The 22656-nt window shown below is 50.3% G+C and overlaps 2 protein-coding genes across 2 annotated transcripts; both read right to left on the bottom strand.

Moving 5' to 3' along the window:
• Nucleotides 1-10997: 10997 nt before the first annotated feature.
• On the bottom strand, nt 10998-13132 carry Hoxc8 (homeobox C8). The gene is made up of 2 exons (XM_041669696.1): nt 12697-13132; nt 10998-11290 (listed from the first exon to the last, which is right to left on the bottom strand). Exons 1-2 carry the CDS (start codon nt 13130-13132, stop codon nt 10998-11000), a joined length of 729 nt encoding a protein of 242 aa, XP_041525630.1.
• Nucleotides 13133-19386: 6254 nt separating this feature from the next.
• On the bottom strand, nt 19387-22162 carry Hoxc9 (homeobox C9). Its single transcript, XM_041669742.1, has 2 exons — nt 21625-22162; nt 19387-19896 (listed from the first exon to the last, which is right to left on the bottom strand). Exons 1-2 carry the CDS (start codon nt 22160-22162, stop codon nt 19652-19654), a joined length of 783 nt encoding a protein of 260 aa, XP_041525676.1. The 3' UTR covers nt 19387-19651.
• Nucleotides 22163-22656: the final 494 nt, after the last annotated feature.

Here is a 22656-nt window from a genome sequence, read left to right as displayed (position 1 = left end):
CATTTCAGAAGAGCAAAGCAGTACTTGGCCTGGAAATAAAAATCACGACCCAGAATACTTAGGGTACTTTGCATTACCCAAATAGAGTCTCGGGAGGCTGCCAGGTGAGGAAGCACAGACAATGAGGAATGTACTATTCTATGCTAGTCCAAAGGAGTCTCAGTCTCTGGTTCCTCCTCAGCCTTTGAATGGAGACCATTACTTGGGAAGGTTTTGGAGGTTAATGAGAATTTAAAACTGGAGAACTTGGCATTTATGATATCACAGTGAGTTGCCATATGGAAACTATGTAAATCATAAAAGTATGGCAAGAGTTGTATATATGAGTATGAAGCCCCCTCTTACCCACCCCGTTTCTTCTCCTGGCCTAACTTCTTCCACTTGGAAATAAAATGTTATTATGTTCTAGAACAATAAGCCAACAATGAAACCTCATCGTCATTTCTCTATAAATAAGCTTATCCTCTATTGTCAGCAGATCTGAAAGAAGCATTTAATTCATCCTGGTGAAAGAAGGAGAGAGATGGGGAGAGAAGATCATTTCAGAAAAAAAAAGAATATTACTGTAGTGATACTATTTTAGAGTTGATAGCCAGGAGCAAAATTAAAGACAAACATCGACCCTTCTGACTCTACACCTGACATGACTAAAGATTTATAGGACCCTTACAAAAGGGGAAGTTTAATTTTTGTAGGATTTGCATAAATTCACTGATATTTTGGAGGGCTGAGGAGAGAGAGAGGGGTAGGTGACATGCTTTATCTAGTTTTATGATTCTACTAACCCTGACTGAAAATCCAACCACATATGTCTGAGAGAAGCTCAGGCAGAAAGGAATGGAGGATCCAGGAGGAGGAGAGCAGAGGAGCTGGAATGAGCTTAGAATCTGTGGCCCCTTTCCAAACAGTTACCAAGGTGAAGGAAGAAACGCTGCCATAGGAAAGAGAAGGAAGGTTTGGAAATCTCCCCAACACCAGGACACCTGGGGGTTTATGGTGTCTCCATAATTCCCCTGTCCCATAAACAGCGGCAGTTTTTAGAACAATTTCTGCTCCCTCCCTTTGGAAGGGGAAAATGAGGGAGCGCATAAGGGCGGGAGGGAGGGGTGTTGAAAAAGGGAGGGAGTTTGAAAGAGCCCTGCACTTTGTTCTCCCGAGCGAATTTGCTGGTTTGGCGGGTCTCTGACGCAGGGTGGCAGCAGACAAAACAAGTAAACAAGGCACAGACACAATAAACAGGGGCGTCTGTCAGCATTGGCACAGGCTGTGGGATAGTTAAGGGGCAAGATTCTGGGTTAATGTCACCCCAAAGTCGGTGTCACCAGAGTAGGAAGGCCTGAGGTCACTCTCTGTTATTGAGGGAGAAGCTTGGAAGAAAGGCTGCGAGGAACCTAAGAGCCCTGGGAGCTCCACAAAGGCCACCCAGCCCTGCTCCTGCCCTCGCTTTCCACTGACATTCGTATTTCCTTTCAGTTCTGTCTGTCCTGAAAAAGCTGCAAAAGGGGCCAATTATTTCCCAACAGTGGCCATACTCAGGCCACTGTATTCTAGAGGGGCCTCTACCAACCTTCTCTCCTAGTGGGCCTCTCTGGTTAAGGTCACTGAAAAAATAAAAATGTACCCCCATCAGTCTCCAGATCTGGGACCTTCCAGAACTAATAAGCCCTTCAGACAGTCAAATCTGGCATGAGGAAATGAGCCAGGGAGGCAAAGGGTGGGGGGAGCTATTCACAAGCACCCTTGCCCCTCCAGGTTTACCTTCTCCACAAGCCCTTTCAATCACCTTGGACTGCAGCCACCCAGACTCCTACCCAGAAATCATCTTAGCCACTATAATCCCTTTGCCATCCATCCCTATGAAGGTTTTCAGTCTCCAGGCCCAGTCCTGGCTGCTCAGAATCACTCACAGCCTCACAACAGCTATGAAAGAGTCCAAAGACTTCACTTTCAAGATGACTGGGTTCTCCTTGGAAGACAGCTTGTGAGTTGGCAGACTTCTTAGGGAGATAAAGAGAGACAGCAGACGGATGTAGTATTTCTCAGGCCAGAGACTGAATAGCAAAAGCAATAAGCCAAAGTCTTTGTGGCGTCTTTGGATTTTTGCAAGCCACATACTCTGATTCCAACACACATTTCCACCAGAAATGCCCAGAGGGCCTCCTCCTTGTGCCCATCTCTCTCCTAGCCCAAGCCTTCTCAGCCAGAGAAGGCTAACAAAATTTCGCATGCACATAAACATGGTGTTGAACAAATATAGACATGGTAATATATAGTTAAAAGCACAAGAAAATACGAGTCTCTTTATATTCCTCCCAGAATCTGAATTGGTATATTTGAGACTATATAATAAATATATAATTCCACCAAGCCTGGTTTCACAACACAACAGCCAGTTCAGCAAGGTTGCCTTCTCCAACCAAGGTCAAATTCTGTAGGGATCACAACTGTCAGAAAGAGAGGAGAAAGCATTTATTCTGCCCCTTTCTGCTAGGAACCTGGCAGGAAACACAAGGGATGGCAGGGCTTACAAAACCTCCTAAGGGGCAGATCTGAGCGTGCCCAAAAAGTGAGCTCAGAGGGACTTCTGCTAGGTCCCAGGCTCTTGGGAGGTTGCCAAGCCTTGATCCACAGAATCCAGTGACTGACTAGCCTCAGCTTTGAGTGTGCAGAGTCCTTGAGCAAAATTCTATTCCTAGTTCCCTGCCTATTATTAGATAATCAAAGGAGCTCTCCTAAAGTGAGGAACCACATTCACACAGAATTTGGCATGCAAGGAGGTTAAGGATCGCCACTGGTGCCCCTCTTGAGTTTCTGCCAGAAAAAGAAAGAACCAAGGAGCAGAAAAGCGAAAGTAACTGGCGAGCATAGTGCTGTGTTGAGGTCTGATTTATCCCTTGGCCAGGTCGGAAAACTTGAAAACCAGGACCAGTCACTGGCTTCTCCACCTGCCAAGGGAGGGGGCTAGGGGTGAAGGGTATAGGAGGGGTGAGGGGAGGAAGGCTACAGGGATGTAGCCAAGAAGGAACAGGAAATCAATAAAAATATAAAAACACCTCAACTGGTGTTTTTGACGGGCACTCTCGCACCCTAGCACCTCGATATGGCACATCCAGCTAGTTGCCCTGTAGGCCTGGAGAAATATCCCAGCCTAGCCCAGGCCCGCCCCTCGGATGGGAGGGGGCCCCTAACATCCCAGGTGAAGGAATCCACTCTGGCCTGAACAGCCTTCTCCCAAAACGGTTTTCTTTTGGGGTGGAACAAAGGAGACTTGTGCCCCTGAACATTCCCTCCCACGTCATTGCGGCCATTAGCAGGGACAAGGTCCGACAAAAATACAGGCAGAAGAGAGAAATAGCGGCCTCACCGATCGGCGGTTCCCACTGTACGCCAGGAAAAAGGCTCACGTTCCGGCCTCCAGGGCCCCTCCACTGTCTCAACGCACGCCCCTGGCCCTTTTCAGGTCCCACAGATTCCCGTTCTGGTCAGCCCTAGCCTGGTTCCCCCGGGCATCCGCCTCGGGGCCAGGCTCAAGCGGCAGCAGAGTGTGCGGCAGCGGCAGCGGAGCAGGCGGCAGGCTGCGCCCATTTGGGGAAAGCCTAGCGCTTTTCTTGGTCGTAAACAAGGAACGCGAAATTAGCCCCTAGGCAGACGCCTCTGCCGACACACCAGTCCTGTTGGGGGGTGGGGTGGGAAAGGGGAGAGAAAATGCCATGTCTTCCCCCGGGAGAATACCTCAGAGGCCTTTATGTTGACTGCAAAGGGGGAATTTTGGGGGGGCTGGGGAAGGGAAGGTGATTGTGGGGGAAGGAGAGAGAGGATTCACTATAGGCTCAACTCAAAGGATTTGGTTTGAAAGAAGTCGAACTGTATTTTTAACAATTTGATAAAAATGGGTTCTCTACCCACTCTGCCCCACCCCACCCCACCCCACCCCCGCGCACGCAGGCGACGGGTCTGGGTTTAAACAGGAAATCGAGCTATCCCCTCCCCCACACTGCTAGGTTAAGGCTCTCTCAGTAGAGATTCTGAGGGAAGATGAGGGGGAATTGACCCTACTGAAGGTGAGTCTGGCTCAGCGTCTGGGCCCTCGCCAGGAAAATGCCGAGTTCCCAGCTCTAAGGTGTGTCTGTTTGGGTGTGTAAGCATTTTGTGTGTTAGCCGCTCTTTATAAACACAATCTCACACTTTACAGGGTCGCCTGGGACCCAGGCCTGGGAGCAGGGCGGGGTCATATATCAAACTGCAACAGTCAGGGCCACGTACATTTGGAAGAAATTAAGCCACTGTGTTATGAAACCATATGTGTCAAGTTAAGACTATACAACACTCCATTAGCACCAATTATGAGGAAGATCCAGCATTCTCCGTGCCACCTTAGTCTGACGCCCTTTCCGAGGAAACCCCACCCACCCCACCCATAAAGTGCACGCGGGCTTGCAGCACCCTCGAGGCCCTGCAGACAAGGACTGGTCTACACCCGCCCAGCTTGAAACCTCTCTCATTCCCACCTCCACCAGGACAAGCCGGGTCCTAATCTAGAGCAGCTCGGCGGGGTGCGCAAGAAAGTTAGTGTGGCATCCCGGGTGGAGGGGGCGCAAGTGGGGGCTGAGGGAGCCGGACTAGCGGGAGGGGGTGGATAGGTCGCTTTCTTGGCGCACTAGATGGCTTTTGATCGCTGCATTCCCACCCCCACCCCTTCCATCCCCAGCGTAGGGCGCCTCCCATCCTTCTACGCGCCAGAGTGGGGGCGGGAGCAGGGGTGGGCAGACTCTCTCCCCTTGGCTGACGCACACCAGCCACCAGCCTCCCCCTAATTGTCAATTAACAGGCTCAGCCGCCCGCTTTGCTGCGCCCGCTTCCTGCTCCGCGGCCCGGCCCTGGGCTCACACTGCGCATGTGTGAGGTCTAGTTTCTAGCTCTTCGGGAAGGAGGGGGCTGCTGAACGGGGAGGGGGGGGGCGCTGGAAAGTTTGTTTGGGGTTGAGGGGTTGACGTTGCTTAGGGAGCAATGGGCCCAGCCTACAGATTCTTTCTACTGTCTTGAAGTTTGAACTTCCAGGCCACCACAACCCCTTTCCACCAGTCAAGCTCTCTAAAGAGCAGGTATGATACTGTGGGCTGATATCAGAGGGCCCCGCGCCCCAGACTAGGATTTGAGCCCCGAGGGCCAAGATTCTCTAACCCTGGACCCCAACTTCGGCGCACAGAGAAATCAGGACAACACTTTCTCCCCAGTACCAGTTACCAGTATTTCCGCGTTAACCCGGTCCCCCCATTTTCCGCCCCTTAATTACCCACGACCCCACCATCTCACCAGCCCCCTCTCCTCCCTAACCAAGACCAGCCGTTGCTGTCCTTATCTTGAAACCGCCACCCAGCTACGGACCATTAGTCACATATTTGAACCAATAAGGAAACACTTACCGGGTGCTGCTGTCACTCTCCCTCTCTCCCTCTCTCTCCCACTCTCTGTCTTTCCTCATTCTGTGCCGTTGCGGAGCCTGTCTCAGCTCCATACATACACACATATACTTTATATAAATTTAAAAAGAAAAAAGGAAAGTCCTAGTAATTAAAAAAAAAGTCAAATTAAGGAGAGTTGCAGGGAAGGGGCAGGAGGGAGAGGGGAGGGGTGGAGGCGTCTTCAGCGCTGGATCTCAGCTCCCACACCCTCGTACCTCCTGCCCCTTGGGGGCCTGAGGGTCGGGTAGAGGGAGGGAGAGAGGTGTTCTCAACTCCTGCCTCTCCCCTTCCACCCCGCCCTCCCCAGGTGCCCCCAGCTTCCGGCAACTCCACCTGGAAGGAAAAAAATTAAATAGGGAAAAATAATTACTAATCAGATTAATAAAAAATATACTGGTAATGAACAGAGCGCCCAGCGCAGGTTTCCCTGGCAATGGTTAGGCTCTTACAGGGAGGACTGTTCTGCGGAGCGCTCTGAACGGACAAACCACAATAAAAAGTTCACGTTCATGGATGGAATCCACATGACTTCTTGTGGCCAATCCAACTTGTGAGTCGATCGTAAACTTTTATTACTCAGCTGTAAATTTTCTGCAAACAACCGGGAATGCGATGCATTTGTGTAGCGTGTGCAAATGGGCGCCACGGTCGCCATGTTTACCCAATTCTCTCAGAAAGGGAGCATCACCCAACCCCCACCCCACCCTCACCCACCGCCCACTCCCCACGGACCGGCTGCTAGACTAACACTGCAAGAGCAGATAGGGCTAATATAGAAGGGAGAAAAGAGGGCTCAGACGCTGAAGGTCGGCTGCCTCCTCTTGCTGTCTGGAATTTTAAATACTTTTCTTAATAAATGAAGGTAATAATGTTGGATCTGATGAAAATCAAAGCTTTACAGAGGTCTGCAGCCTTGAGGCAATGAAGGCTGGCGAGATGAAGGAAATAAAAATGAATAGGGTACCTACTCCTACCTTTGTTTTCTACCGCGGTGCCCCAGGCAAGCCCCCACTCCCCACCCATCAGACAAGAACTGGAGTCTCAGGACGCTGGCAGCCCTCCCAAGCAAGCCTGCAGTAGATGGTGTCTAAAAGACAGAACTGGACCAGAATTTGGCAGTCCTTTAAGCAGCAGAGGGTGACAGTTCCTGGGCAGCTTCAAGGACCCCTAAAATGACTTTCATTCCCCAGGTGGTCCCTTTCTCTGACAGAAGGATTTTCCCACCCCTCAAGACCATTTCTAGTTTCATTTCAGGTTCTCTTGTTTCCTAGTTTTTAATGGCAACTTGCAAAACTCAAAGAATTTTTTAAAAAGTGTTAACGTTTAAGATTTTGGTCCAGCTTTCTTTTTCTTTTTTCTTTCTTTCTTTTTTTTTTTTTTTTTTTTTTTTTGAGGAGCAAGGTACTTTTGAAACCTTTTCACCCTCTCTGGTAGCTCAAAACACCTGTCTTTTTCGGGCAAAAAAAATTCTCCCTCAGTATCTGGGCAGCTGAGATCTGATTTCAGAGTTCGCAGGCCTGTAAGAAAGTCATTTACTGCTTCGAATTCTGCCTTTTGCTCTAAAAGTCTATGCACCCCATTTCCCAGACCACCAATTTTGGTAGTAAGTACAGTGTGGGGAGGCCAGAATAAGCTACCTCCTAGAGACTGGTTGCTAGGCTGTAGCCCGGCCACTCCCCACTGACTGGAGATCTTTCCTTGATCGGCATTGAGCAGGCAAGGGAACCTCAAGGGCTGAGTGCTCAACCAGCCAACAAGAGACCCTTCGTCCCCTCCCCAAACTTCCCAGTGAAGCAGTTCCCTCAGCCGGATGCAGAGACCTCATTTCTTTTACAAACCCACCCATAAACTTTATAACAGGTAGTTAAAAATTACGGCGAGGAAGCACTGGCCCAGTTTCTCACAATGGGCAGCGGGGAGAATGGGACAGCACTGCCGGGCAGCTCACCGGAAATTTTCCTTTCAGATTATGGCACATACAACCTGTCCTGAATCCTCTTTAATTGGGGCAAGGGATAACTCTCTGGGATGGCATCTCATACCAGGAATATGAGACTGTGGAGGTCAACCCATGTTCTTCTTCAAGGGGTCCCCTGGGAGTATCTTAGGGGCACACTAATTTCTTTGGCGCCTCAGATTTCTCCAAGACCCCCATCTCCTTTGGACATTCAGTGAAAGAGTGGGAGAGAAAATGCGGCAATATTTTTTTAATACCGAGAAACGAATTTGCCCCCCAGTTTAACAGCTGCACCATCCTGTCTTTACCGTTGAGATTAGAATAATAAATCCAAGGCGAAATGAGCGAGATGCTTCAACTCAGCGTTTTGAAAGATACTATTTTTCACAAATCACAAATAGCTTTCGGAAGCCACTTTGATTGGCTAATAAAAAAGTAAAATTGGGAGAAAGTCGTATCTGCAGCAGCCTAATGGTACCCATTTCGGTAATGGGACGGCAGCAGCAACATTTAGGAGCACGCATTTCTAAAGAGCGCATCCCGCTCTTGCAATTACATTCCCCCATAAAATGGGTTTTTAACCTCCTTTTTTCCCAAATGAGAAAGCAGAAGAGGTGGGCAGGGGAAACGGGGAGCGGGTACAGCATGCACGAGGGGTCGCTGGGGCTCCTTAGGTCTGACCCTCCTGCTGCCCGACATTTCCAGAGAAGCCGGGCGCCAGACACACCCGCTCTCAGACGCGACAGTTTAGGGCCATGGACACTACTGAGCAGGCCAGGGATGAATGGGGGGGGGTGGTGTCTATGTTGGGGGGAGCTGCGAGGCCCCTCAGCGCCATTTACAAGGGGTTCATCTCACTCTGCTTCAGGGAAGGATTTTTTTTCCCAGTAGCAACCATCACCTCAGTATTAAAAATGAAACGGCTCTCCTTCGGTGGTCCCACAGAGTCAGATAGGAAGTGAAAGGCTGTTTTCAGGCTTCCCTGGCCAACCTCCTAAGCCTCCAAAGTCAAACGGGATCAGTTAGTTGTCAGCAGGGACCCCAATTCCACAGATCCCCCCACCTCCTACTTAAAGTTATCCCAACCTGTCCTTCCACCCCGCAGCAGCTTCTCAGCCCCTAGGAAAACCGCCTGACAAATCTTGAACCCCTTTTATAGGAGCCAGAGATTAGTACCTGGTGAAACATTTGGCCTGGCCTAGGTTAAAAATCACGGACCCCAGAGATCTGGTCTCAAAAATATATGTCTTTAGGGTTCTGTTTTTGAAGACCAGAAATCCTCTCTTCCCCTCCTGCTCTGGCCTGGCTGGACCAGACATCTTGTATCTCTGGAATTTGGAATGGTTTGGGCATAAACAGATTTGTCTGCCTAGGACCCTACAGAATGATCCCTTTGCTAGCTGAGTTCCTGGTACTGAACTTTTTATTTTAGAAAATGAAAACATTCTCTTTCCCCTGCTGTGGGGGCTGTCCACCCAACAGGCCTATGCTCCCAAATCAGCGGTCCTCATTGTGGTAGCCAGGCAAAGCAGCCCAATTGTAAAAGTGAAGCCAGCCAGGAGCTGGCTTGAAACAGTCAGAACAGAAGCTAAGTGGACACAAGGGGGCTGAGTGGCAGTGATAGCCTTGTGTTGAATTTGAATTCCAGGATGCAGACCCTGACTGGTATACCAGCTTACTCATTTGTCCTTCCCTTCTCCTCTGAACCAGGCAGAAGCTTCCTCATTCCACACTTTGGCATTTGTCAGCTGAACTCTCCTGACTACTCAGCTACATTTAGCTTCACATACCCCTATCCCTATCCTCTCCACTATTGCAATATAATGTACTGGCTGGTAAGGGGTGGTCACAAGCAAGAGAAGAACCCCACCATATCACCCTTAGCCCAAACCCCTGGAAGAAAAGGCATAGTCCCAGGAGAAACATGGACCCAGCACAGAAATGAAGGGGCTCCTGTCTTCCCTTTGGAGTCCCAGCACCTATGAGCCTTCTTGTTTGGCATTAGTATTAGCTAAGTAACCCTCCTTCCTTCTAGTAGACTTTCCCCCTTCCTTAACCCTTAACTGTCAGTCACCTGCCCTCCTGTCTCCCTACTCTCTCCACCCCATTCCCAAGTTCCACCACTCAAAGTCAGATCAGGGTAGGGCCTTTTGCAGAGCTGGGGAAGGGAATAAGGAGGGAGGAGTAGGAAAAGGGGGGAGTTACAAAGAAACAGCAAGTCTTTCCAGCTTCAATTTCTTCTTTCATTTTTTTATTATGACTCACTTATACAATACAAAGTACTTGGACCAGGAACAGGGCTTTCAGGACACAAAATCTACATTCATAGCTGGACATAAAGACAAATGACCAAAAATTATTATTATAGATATATTTTAACATTTTTTTCCTTTCGAGCACGTTGCATAAACAGAGAATTCAAGACAGTAACTATGCATTCAGTGCGGTTTAGTTCTACTCTACTGGGGTTAATAGCACAATGAAAGCGCACAAGACCAGCGGGCTAGGCAGTCTCAGTTGTTGGGGTTTTTTTCTTAGTGAAATAAGCAGCAACAGACGACAACAAAACCGCATTACAAATACTCTCAAAGCAGGATTTCTTTCTATAGGTAGTGATAAAATACATTGAAGGTTTTTTTTTTCTTTTTTCTTTTTTTTTCTGTTTTTACCTCCTTTAGTAGGATTTTTTTCTCTTTCTCTCCTCTCCCCCAAGATTATTGCAGGTTCCCTTTAGGTAGTATATTAAAGTTTTTTAATCAGCATATTGTCTTCATGATTATGGTGATTTCTGAGCACAAACACTAAGACAGCTCAGAGGAAGCTGGGCCCAAAGAACAGAAATCAATCAGCAAGGACAGGCAAGGAAGGCTTGGGCCCAATGACTATGGCATGGATAGGTAGGATTTTAGAGACCACTGCAGGCCCCTCTTTACCCCTCAGTAAGGGGGTGGATAGATTCTTAGGTTCCTGAAGAAAGTCAAGGGGGTTTTCTAAGGAAGGAGCCTCAGAGAGGGAGGGAATCTTCTTTGCTATCTTTTATTTCTTTTAACAGTTTTTCCCTTTCATTCCCTTTTCTTCTGCTTTTTTTCTTCTTTCCTTTTCTTTCAAAAAAGAAGTTAATTCAGTACTCTGATTCCTAGCATATAAGCCAAGCCAAGAACCATCTTCCACATCTTCAGGCGGATTCCCTTTAAAATAAATACCATAGAAGCAATGAGTGGGAGGGTGGGGAGAAGTGGGGTGTGAGAAGGCTTAGACCTTAAAGTTCAGGAAGGGCTCAGGGCTCGGAAGCTGGAAGCAAGGACAAGTGAGGGTGAGCTAAGCATGAAGTGGAGCAGAACTTTTCCTTGTGTCTAGGTCTCCCCACCCCCCCTGGCCCCCAAACAGATAAGGAGCAGGGGAAGTCCAAAGGTAATAAAAGCAGAGCTGCAAGTATCTGACAGGTAGTTAGAGCAGTGAGTGCCATTCTATTCTCTATAAAAGCAAATGACAGTCATAAACTTCTCGATTTATCTGCTACCATAAAACGAAACTTCAAGGGAGTAGCTGGGGGGGGGATATTTTTTCTCTCTTTTTTCCTAGTCCTTATTTTCTTCCTTTTCCTCTTCTTCTTTCTCCTCTTCCTCATTCCCTTCTTCTTCCACCTTCTCCTCATCTCGGGCCCCAGGCAATTTGTCCTTGTTGTTCTCCTTTTTCCACTTCATCCTTCGATTCTGGAACCATATCTTCACTTGTCTTTCGGTCAGTCCCAGGGCGTGAGAGACTTCAATCCGGCGCTTTCGTGTCAAATAAGGATTAAAGAGAAACTCCTTCTCTAGTTCCAAGGTCTGGTACCGGCTGTAAGTTTGTCGTCCACTGCGCCGCCCAGGAGCTGGACAGAACAGAACCCCAGTCTGGTTATATCTGGTTTGGGGGTGCTCCATTCCCCCCAACTACTCTGCTTCCCACAAAGCTCCCCCCTTCTTCTCAGTTTTTCCTCCAGCCAGTGAGTCTGCCCGCAGAAGACAAGCAAGGGCAGGAAAAGTTCCCATACATGTTTTGGTTTGATTTTCTTCACCTTAGGAGGTGGGTGAAGGTGAGGGGCAGGGAGGTAGCTGTCTGAAAAGTAGGAGCTTGTTGGGGACAAGGGAACCTTGCAGGGTCCTTCAGGCCTCCAGCTTGGCCCTTACAGCTTTGTTTACAAGTACAGAGTGGCATTTAGTAAGCCAGCCTAGGGACACAATCTGCTTCCAAGAAAAAGAAAAAGGGCTGGGGTTAGAGGAGAGGGGTTTCTGTCCACTGCCCCCGCCTTGCCTATCTCTGCCTAATGCTTTTCCAATAAGAGAAATAATTGATCTCCTGGAATGTAACGCAGCTCTGCCTGATTGCTAACCGGAGACCAACAAATAAATCAAGGGCCATCCCTGCCGGAACTGTTGTTTTTGCTTCCCCCTGTACTTCGAAATTGAGCCATGAGGGGCCACCCTTGGAGGGGCTCATAACCTGAGCAGCTTTCCAAGAAACCCCATAGATCTTGACTGGGGGGTAAACTGACTAGCCCCTGGACCCCAGAGGCCCCTACTTTGTATAGCACTAGTCCCTGGACCCCAGAAGCCCCTACTTTGTGTAGCCCCTCTCTCTTCTGGAGCATTGATTTTCTGCTCAGGCATTCAGTCTTCTCTCCAACAGGAGGAAGTAAAAAAAAAAGTTGGGGTAATGGCCTTCAGGCTGCTTCTCTGAGAGGAAGAAGTGGAGACCCCCAAAGAGTCAGAGTGCCTACCCTTAGGTTCTTGCCCCTCTCTCTGGCCAGAGGGAGACAGTAAAGGGTCTTCCTTTCACCCAGTGTCTGGCCACTGTCTTGGAATGGCTGTCTTCCTGTCTTTGGGCAAACTGGCTACCGCCCCCAAAGGCTAATAACCCTAGTTTACTCTGGGTGTTCTTGTCAGCCACCTCCCCAACTTTGACTTTAGAGATGGGGAGAGGGAGAGAGAGAGAGAGAGAGAGAGAGAGAGAGAGAGAGAGAGAGAAGGAATGGAGGAAATGTTTTTTAGCCCCTTTGCACCCACATATCACCTTTCCCCCACCTTCACCCCAACACTCACAATATCTCAGGTGCCCCCTCCCGCCCCACACCCAGCCAAACCTTTTTAACCTCCAGGAACCCACCCAGGCACTGGAGCGGAGTGGAAGAGACCCCCAAAGCCAGGAAGGAAAGCAAGGGCAGACAAAAAGGAGGCGAGGGAGGGGGAAGACCCCGGAGCGCGGGAGACCAAGGGGGAAAGAGAAAAGGCTTCTCACCGTGGGGTCTCATCCATGGAAACATGAGGCTGGGAGACGAGTTCTGATTTAAGTGGCCTTGTCCTTCGCTACTGTTAGTGTTGGCGGAGGATTTACAGTCGGGATATTGCACCACGCTCGCCTCTTGCTGAGCCCCATAAAGGGACTGTCTGGGGAGCGCCTCGTAGCCATAGAATTTGGAGGCGTCTCCGTGGCAGCTCAACGAGCACGGGTTCTGCTGGTAGCCCGAGTTGGAGATGCCGGAGGTGCCGTGGTGGAAGAAGTCTTGGACATGGTGCGAGGCATGCTGGAAGCCGGGCGCCGAGCCTCCGGGCCCGTACACCAGCGCATGGCTCCTGCCCACGCTCTGAGGGAACCGGCAGTCGTAATAGGCCGGTTCCAGGGACTCGCCGCCTTTGTATTTGGAGAACAGGGGGTTGACGAAGTAGGAGCTCATGCTGGGCACATGAAAACCTGCGGCCCCCTCCCCTTGGCTCACGCTCCCCCGCCCGGTATCCCCAAAACTCCCCTCCCCCCGGGACCGAACCCCCAAGCTGGCCGGCTCCCCCGGGCTGGACTGCTGGGCTGGGGGCTGGGCAGGTGGGGGCGCGGTGCCGGCTGAGGGCTCGGGCGGCGGCGGCGGCTCTGTTCACTGTCGGTAGGTAGAGCGCGCGCGCTCACTTAGCTCTTTCCTCTAACAGCCCAGGCGAATTCCTCAGACTCCCGGCGGTGGCGGCGCTTACACGCGATTCGCGTTCATCAATCCACGACATGAAGACAGGCGAGCGAGAGAGAGAGAGAGAGAGAGAGAGAGAGAGAGAGAGAGAGAGAAAGGGAGGGGGAGAGAGGATTGAGGGGTTCGGGCCTGGGGGGGACCTGGAGAAGAGGGAGGGAGGAGAGGGGAGGGATGGGGGTGTGGTGTGTGTGTAGGGGATGGCCAGCCAGCCCCAGCTAATGGCCAGGCCAGCTTTTCCAAAGTATGTACTCTTGTTAGAAGGTGCACCCCTTTTCTGTCCTTTTTGAGAGATACCTGAGCCAGTAGATCAACTCAGGTTACCTCAACAGGTAGAAGACCCCAGGGGTGAGTGTTAGTAAGTCGGGGCTGAGTCTTTAACCTCAAAGGTGAGTTACCTGGGGGTTCCTAAAGTCTGGGGACTTCAGGAAGAAGCACAGTGTGTACCTGGACCCTTCAGGCTGCAGACCCTCAAGTCCCTGACCTCTCCCCAGAGTCTGAAGCTGCTCTGTCTTCTTTACAACCTGGAGACTCTTGTCCCTTGACTACTACGGGTAGAGAAGATGGGGGTGACACTCCATGTACCCCAGCAAGACCACAATACCCTTGCAGAAAGCAGTTCCTCCAAGGAGCAGGAAACCCAACAAGCTTGGCTGGGAGACTCTGAGAGCAAAGCTGTTTATGGGGACCAAGAGAAACAGCTTGAGCGCCCAGGCTTCTGCATAGCCTAACCCAAGACATTTCTGTTTCTGAGACTATTAGCGGGCTGAAGGGAGTAGGAGTAGGCCTCTTACTGATTCTCAGAAACCACCACCCCATAGGAAATGCCAGCTGGACCTACAGGGGCCCTCAGGCTTCCCCGCACCCTCCTCTTCTCCAGGCAGGCTTCCCAGGTCAGGATGTGGATGGGAACTGTCAACAGACACTCTTTAAATATTTACCCACACTTTCGGGGAGGGGGGCACAGATCCCCATGCCCAAGACTGGACAAATTCAAGTTAATTCTAATGGAAAAAATAACCTTGGTCCCTCAACCCCCTTCCCTAGCCACAGTGTCTACAGTGGGCTTAATGCAGGGAGAAAAGAGAAGAAAGCATAAGACCATGTGTGTGAATGTGTGCTATTGTGCTCCTGAATGAAGATGAATAAGAATGATTTCTTTCTGTCTTCTTCCTCCACAGTAAGTGAGGCTTACAAAGCCATCCTGGAGCACACTCAGAACACACACACACTATCTATCTATATGTATGTATATACACACATATACATACAGATATAGATAGATAAATGTGTATATGTATATATGTGTATAGTGTATATATACATAACTATGCATGTACATGTGCATATATAGATGCTGCACTATTCTCTTACTCAGAGACATATCAAGTGTATGTTCATTTCACACTAGCTATACACATTTCTGAAAGTGGCCTTTCTGACTCACAGGCCTGTACATACATGTGTGCACCAGGCAATGCACAGAATGTTTGATGAATATAAATGCTTGATAAATATATATATTTGTAAGCTTTTGCATCAAGAAAAAGAACTACCTGTCTTTCTTCCTCATCCTGGGGTTTCAGGGTTGGGCAGGGAAGGGTGTGGTAGAAAGCTAGATCTCCTCCTTTCCCGCCCTAATCTGGAATCAGCTGTGGGCTGGCTCTAGGCATAGAGGACAGGCTAGCAGGGCAAGGCAGGATAGAAAGAGCAGCTCTCCCCTGTCCTTTTTTTATTTAAATAATTACTGGGGAAATGACCACTCTCAGTCAAATTCTTAAAGGAGATTCCTGGTGTTCAGGCAAGAGACTCTATACTGGAATCTTTTGAATTTAGGGAACTCACCGCTATTGAACTTAGGAACTGCCCAAACTCTTAGAGACAGAACTCTAGCTCTGAAGCAGCAGGAGAAGCAGCAGGAGGGGAGATTCCAGAAGTGCTGTGTCAGGGCTGTGGATCTCACTAGCGTCCAGAGTAGTGCGAGGAACCCCAGAGCATCTCCACCACAGCATAGCCCGCTGCATCTTTGGCTCCAGCCTTTTCGATCTGAGAGAATTTGCTGAAGAGAGTGGATTCTGGATTCCTAGCATCTGACCATGGGGGCTGTCATAAATACTTTCTCTTCTTTGACTGGAAAGAGGAGACTCAGAGGGTCCGGATTCTCTCTGGGGCCTGTGTCTTATCTTTTAGGGGGTGGGGAAATCTATTTTCAGATTTTATGGTCCAGAAAAAAAAAACCTGCAAGGGAGCTATTCTTCTGGGCCTTTGTGTCGTGGAATGCGGCTGTCCCGAACATTACCACCGCCTGTCCGGAGAACCCATCAGTCCTATAAGCTTTGGTCGGACTTACTTTTCCCCTTTGAAGGTTTTATCATCTTTTATTTTATCTACTTATTTTTCTTTTACCCGTATCTGGTTTATTTTGCTCTCTGAGCCTGGAAATAAAGGAGCCGCAAGCAATCATCCTCGCCGGGCCGCTCTGTCCCTCTACCCAAGGCCTGCACCACCCTCTTAGGTACCACGGATTTATGTTCGTTTGTTGGGGTCATTCCGCCTTTTTGTGTTAATTTTCTGCTCCTCACTTATCTCCATCAGCGATTATTTTTGATGCCTGCCCTCTTTTGCCTCCTGAACTCTCCGATAGAGCAAGGGCACATCTCTTGCTGACACTCACGAATTATTTACTCTTCGCAGGTGAGAAGGTTGGTTTGTTCAGAGGCAGTGGGGCCGAAGCCGGCAGAAGCCAGGGGCTTTCTGGCCAAAGCTTCCAATTTGGTCTCAACTGTCAGTAGGCCAGGCTGATCTGGGGTGGAGGTGGAGGTGGAGGTGGAGGTGGAGGTGGAGGTGGAGGTGGAGGTGGAGGTGGAGGTGGGGGAGGGGGAGAAGGGAGAGAGAGAGAGAGAGAGAGAGAGAGAGAGAGAGAGAGAGAGAGAGAGGCTTCTAAGATTGAACAACAGCGCCACCTCGTGTCCACTTGCTCCAATGCAATCTGACTGAGGAAAAGCCAGCAGAGGTCCTAGGCTGAACTGAAAGGTAGCAAGTTGAGAGGAAGAAGCCTCTAAACCGGTGCAAAGGAGAGATTTCCAGGAAGGTGGTTGCCTCTATTCTTTGTTTTTCTAAATTCTTGAAATAAAACATGTGAAAGGTTCCACACTTTTCTCTCTTTGTAACTCCCCTTTCTGGAATAAAGAGACATTGCAAAGGAATAGCTGTGATCTCCTCCATTCAGGCGTTTGCCCTTGCATACGTGGGTGCGTGGGTGCACCGCCCCATCCGAAGTTCTCAGGACCTTCTGCTCCCAGCACTCTCAGTCCCTCTTATCGGGTTGCACAGCCTATTCCACCCGCTGCCTGCTGGACTTCAGGGTGGGACTCTGACCGTTCCAGGCTGCTCCCACCCCCTGGTTTGTAGCCCTTCCCTAGCATGCGCGCTCTTCACCTCTCCCTCTCGGCCAGGGAGATCCTGATCTCTGTGGGCTATAGACAAAACATTCCTATAATCCGATTTCAAAGGAAAGAGTGTCCACCTTATTTAAACCATAAAACAATTAAGCCCAGACGTCTAGCCAGCTTCGCGTTGCTGTTTTGTTCGGGGCCCCATTCAGAACCCAAAGCAGGGAGACAAACAGGGCCATAAAAGTGGCATTTCTGGGCTACGGAAATGTACCTATCTCTGCCTTCCCAAGTAGGACAACCTTTAGGGTTTTGTGATTCTGACAAAAGAGCAGAGGAGAGGTGAAAGGACACATGAGGGGAAGAGAAAGTCTGCCAGATCCTCTCCTGGTCTGCTTTAATTTCTCTCCTCAGTTGTTTGTCGTGTTGTTTTAATTCACAAATGGTAATGAATAAAATCGAATCTAATGCTGATCTGGCGGCTGGAAACTGGGATTAAAGAGTGGGCCTCCTCTAAATCCCACCTTCTTCTGGGTCCTACAAGCTCTGAGGTCCCCTTTCCAGCCGGCAGGCTTCAGGAAGCAGACCTTAGAGCAGGGGTGGGGGTGGAAGCAGGACAACAGCGCTGAGCTGAGCAGGGAGAGAAGCCGGCATCCTCTCTCTTGATAGTCCTGACTAAGGCAAGCGAAGGGTGTCTTGGTTCCCATCAAGAGCAGAACTTAGGCCAGGATTACAGAACAGCAAAAGGACCAAAGGGAAGAGTAAGGTAGTGAGAAAAACAAGGCGAAGCCTCTTTCCAAAAGACCAAAGAGTCAATGCTCAGGAGTGGGATGGTCTGCTAAGCAGGGAATAGGGAATGCATCAATGGCTTGGCTGCTAAGTCTGTTGTTGCCACTTGGTTGCTGCTCCCCCCACAATATTAAAGAATCAAAAATTTCAACCCTTTTCACTTTCCTCCAATCCCAAAAATTGGAAGAAGAGGATAGAAGACGCAAATAACGTGGCAGAGATTGTCACTCCAAGTGCCCACTAGTCCTGCCAGGGGATGCTTTGGCAAAGCGGACGGCCTGAGATGTTAAAGGGCTATATTTCAAGCAGTCTAATTTTAATAGTTTCCAGATTGGGGGATTTCCGAGAAAAGGGGTGCTGGGTTGAGGCGGACCCAGCAGTTCTGTCTGCTTCTGATTAGTCCAAGAAACTGTTAGCTCCAGAGAGAGAAGGTTCTAGAGAAGGGTGCAGGGCAGCCATACAGCCCCACCAGACTGTTAGGTACACATCACAGTGCCTCTGTGCTTGGGGTCCAGCAGCCACCAGAGAGCACCCCACTGCTAGCTAACTGCTAACCCTCTCTCTTGTAGCCTGGCCTCACTACACCCTAGGAGAACTACTTAGCATGACCTTAGTAATACTTATCAACATTCAAACTAAACATGGGGGGTTAGAAGGGGAGAGAAGAGCCGGGAATGAATTCACTGAGAAGAAATTAATTCTTATTATATTGACTTTGCGATATGTTTTTTCTCTCCCTCTTCATCATTTTCTCCTGCCTTCCTTCTTTCCTTTCTTCTTCCCCCTCCTGTCTTCTTTTTCTTGTATTTTTTATTTCTTCCTTCCTCCTCCTCCCCCCCTTCTCATTCAGTACTCAGTGCCTGTCCCCCAGTGTTCCTTGAGGCCGCATGGCCTTTCCCCCTAGCTGAGCATCCTGCTAGCCTTCTTTCTCAGGCAACCCTGAAAGCACCACAGCACCACAGCCACCAGGCAAGAAGCCAGCCTGGGCCTTCACCCAGCACCCAACTTTCATCTTCACCTATCTTTTCTCTCCGATCTCATGTACTCATAAATTACGACAATTAATTACAGCCAGCAAAACCATCCCAGCAGCGCTCCCCACACGCTCCATCAAGCCACTAGGAAACTCACAGGCAGCCAGCCGGGGCAGGCACAAGCTAGGCCTCTGTCTCAGCAGCCTCCCCTCCTTCCCTTCCCAGGAGCCCCCCTCCCATTCTGCCCTGCCTGGAGAGAAGCTGCAGGCATTTGCCCTTTGGAGGTAGAAGGAGCCCCTTCTCTGGTTCTGGCTCCAGCTTCCCTTAGAGGATTAAGCCCTTGCCTCCTCCACAGAGCCACGGGGGAAGAGAAATAAAGACGACGAGAACTAGATACAGTTGAATTTCTGGATTTTTTTTTTTAAGTGACTTCGATATATTAACAGAGTTGCTCTACTGTAACAAACAGAAGCACATTACAGGACACGCTGGAGAGGGACACTGGGGCGAGAAGAACACGGTTCTATACAAGCCTGAGGAACCAGCCTGCCTGTGCAGTCTGACCCAGCCGTACAACTGGGCTCTCATCCCTCAGCTCTGGCTGGGAACCATCATTGTGTGTGTGTCTTTTTGTATAAAATCTGCCCACAGAGCTCCCAAGGCCCAGGAAGAAATGGCCCAGACCAAATACAAGAGAGAGAGAGAGAGAGAGAGAGAGAGACAGAGACAGAGACAGAGACAGAGACACAGAAAGACACACACACACAGAGATTCAAATACTGGCTTCTTTGAAGAAAGAAGGGAAAAATCACATTTGTGTGTGTGTGTGTCATTTATTTCGCTTGCTGGGGGGAAGAGAATGCGGTTTCTCCTGCCTCCTGGTCGCTGGATAGAACTACCTCTAACACCAATTCCTCAGCCCTTAGCCCTCCCACATCGCAGAGTTCCCTTTTTTTCTTTTTAAGACGGTGGGCTTTTCTCTGTCTTGCTCTTTCCTTCTCTTTTCGTGCTTTCTGCCGCCTAGGCTGGGACATTTCTGTGGGGTTTTGTGTTTTCCTTGGCTGTGTTGGCAGCAGGCTGGGGCAAGCTTAGGATTGATCCTTGTCGCTTTTCTCCTTATTCATCTTTTTCATCTTCATCCTCCGATTCTGAAACCAGATTTTGACCTGCCGCTCAGTGAGATTGAGAACACGGGCCACCTCGTATCGTCGGTCCCTGGTTAAATACATATTGAAGAGAAACTCCTTCTCCAGTTCCAGCGTCTGGTACTTGGTGTAGGGGCAACGCTTCTTCCTTGTGGAACGGGCATGGATCCAGTTGGCCACGGGGTTGCCTGGAGGGCCAAAGATAGGCAAGGATCAGTAGAGTCTCCTTCCAGCTCAAGACCTCAGCTATCCCACCCCCAGGCTTTGTCAAGCTCCTCAAGCTCAATAATTGAACCTGAATTTGGTCACGTTTTACTTTAGCCATTTTCCTCCTTTCTCTTCTGCATTCTCCCCCTCTCCACGTGCCCTCCCTGTCCAGTATCCAGCACCTAAAACTGTAGGAAATTTGAAGCTACCAAAGCCCCCACAGTCTGGTCTTCAGCTTCAAGAGTAGTAATTCGAGAATATCCTCATAAAAAAGTCCAAATTCCCAACTGTTTCATAGGCCCATAAACGCTTCTCTCTTGTTTTTTATTTTTATAGCAAGATCCCTCTCCTCTCCACTTCCCTCCTCCTCAGCCCCTCCCATTCTCACAGCCCACGACCAAGTCCTGAAATATCATAGTTGTTTCCTGACCCTGAGAGTCGCTAAACCCTCAGCACTTCCCAGTGTCCATCTCTTGCTCAGAATTCAACCCTGATGAGGCGAATTGTCAGGGTTAAACCTCCCCACTCCTCAGATAGCTGCTGGCCTTGGAGAAAGGCCACATCTTAACCCTCTTCTTGGTCTCCACTGCCCCCCCCCCTCCTCCCAGCTCCAGGACAGACTCTGCAGGAGACAAGCCTCCAAGCTTCCAATTTCAGGTTTATGGGAGTAGCTGAGGGCAGGAGGGAAGTCTTCAGAGGGTATAATTAGGCCCTGGCCCCTTATGGAGCTAGAGGAAAAGATTTCCTGAAGTCTCCTCCTGGGGATCCCTCAGACACTTCCTCACACCCAGGGGGCTACACCCCTCCCCTGCTGTTTCTCCTTCTTACTCCCTCTTTCTTTGACCCTGTAGCTTACACCTGCCCCCCCCCACCTCTTTACCTACCCTAGTCAGCCGAGTCTCTCAGGCTCTCTCTCTCTCTCTCTCTCTCTCTCTCTCTCTCTCTCTCTCTCTCTCTCTCTCTCTCGTGTGTGTGTGTGTGTGTGTGTGTGTGTGTGTGTGTGTGTGTGCGCGCGCGCGCGCGAGCGCGCTTATGTGGTTCTTTAATCTGAAGAACCTATTGCATTCCGTGTTCCTAATCCCCATTTGCAACTTTCTCCTGTAGACACTTAAAAGTGGGTTTTCAAGTTTAAGGAGACTCGGACAGTTACTTCTCTCCCACTTCTGTTTGGAAGTCCTGGCCTAAGTTCCTAGACTACATACCCCCCAGACCCTTCTAGGGGGAGGAGAACTCAGTGGACCTTTTATTTTATAAACCTCTAGTGGGATGAAGACCCCCACTCTGGCTAAGAGGTAGGGATAATTTCTTTCCTTTTGCTGCCCTGCCCCTTCTCCAACCACAAAATGAACCACAGGCCCTCAGCCCAGCTCCTGTCCCTGCTTGCATTTTATTTTTCGAAAGTGACCCCTGAATCAAAAAGCCTGAGTTAAGAGGACGACTCAGGGGTCTTCCTTCAAAGCCAGCCTCTGGCAGAGAAGTTCCCCTGACCGGCCCTCTCCCAACCTGGCTGCCAGGGCCCTTGTCTCAGACCTTCCTGCCCCAGAGAGCTAGCTCCCCAAGGTAATTCGTTTTTATTGAGTCCTTGCCCCCTCGCCTTCGCCTCTTTCCCGCGCTGCCCGCGCGGCTGGACGGGCTGTAATACGGCTGCCCCCGCCTGGCTTCCCCTCCCCTCCTGTGCCGGTTGTAAAGGAAAATTGCTCCCAACTTACTAGGGTCCAGGTCGGCCTTCTCCTCTTTGTGCTTGCTGCCGGCCAGCGCGTCCGCCTCGGGCGAGGGCAGCGTCTGCGGGGCGCGGTCGCGCAGCTCCCCGGGCGAACCGTACATGTAGTCCGGGTAGCTGCGGCCGTCGCCTGGGCCGCAGTCGGCGCGGCGCCCGGGGTAGGCGTCGGGCTTGAGGGCGTAGTGACGGCCCCCGGCCGGGAAGCTGGGGAAGGAGACGGCGCCGGACAGCGGCTCGAGCCAAGTCCGCATGTAGCGCGTGTCGGCGCCGAGGTGGGGCTGGGGGCCGTACGGGTGATAGACCACGGACGACTGTGAGGGCACGGGCGCCCACGACGTGCTGAACACTGCCGGCTTGGGCGCGAAGCTACAGGACGGAAAATCGCTACAGTCCGGCACCAAGCCGCTGGGTCTGGCGGCGGCAGGGTGAGCCCCGGTGGCCGGAAACCTGGACGCTAGGAGGTCTTCATTGTCGTGAGAGATGAGAGAGTCCACGTAATAGTTACTGATGGGCCCCGTCGCCGACATCGTAACAGGGTTTTACATACATAAGATTATTGTATGAACTGTATATGTACTTTTTATCTGCTCACAGAACAATCAAGGCAGGTAATTATTTTTCCAGCCTTTTCCCGGCAGCTCATTGGTTCCCCAGCCCCCACGTGATCGTATTTACCCAAAAATACGGCGCGGATCAATGCGCAGGGGCTTTTTCCCTTTGCTTTTTCCCCCCTTTACCACCCCCTTCTCTCTGCTGATCCCCGCGACCTGCGTTTTCCTGGCGATCTGCAGCTCTGGACCCAAGGCGCTGGACACCCCACCCCGGACGACTCATATCTCATCAGGGAACCCCCCTCTTTTACCATGTGCGGCCAAAAGCAGATGGCTCCCCCTACCATGAGAATTAAAAAAAAAAAAAAACACAAAACACCAAGGTGAAAATGCGAGTTCCAGAAGCCAGGGTTCTTGGACCCCCAAGGGCTGAGCTGGGCTCGGGGAGCCCCACAGGGGCGGGGAGGCCG

Source organism: Microtus oregoni, unplaced genomic scaffold, assembly GCF_018167655.1.
Source record: "Microtus oregoni isolate MIOR12 unplaced genomic scaffold, Mior012 000019F_ref0000042, whole genome shotgun sequence".
Classification (NCBI taxonomy): domain Eukaryota; kingdom Metazoa; phylum Chordata; class Mammalia; order Rodentia; family Cricetidae; genus Microtus; species Microtus oregoni.
The sequence above is the reverse complement of the archived record's forward strand: the minus strand, read 5'-3'. Positions and strand labels throughout refer to the sequence as shown.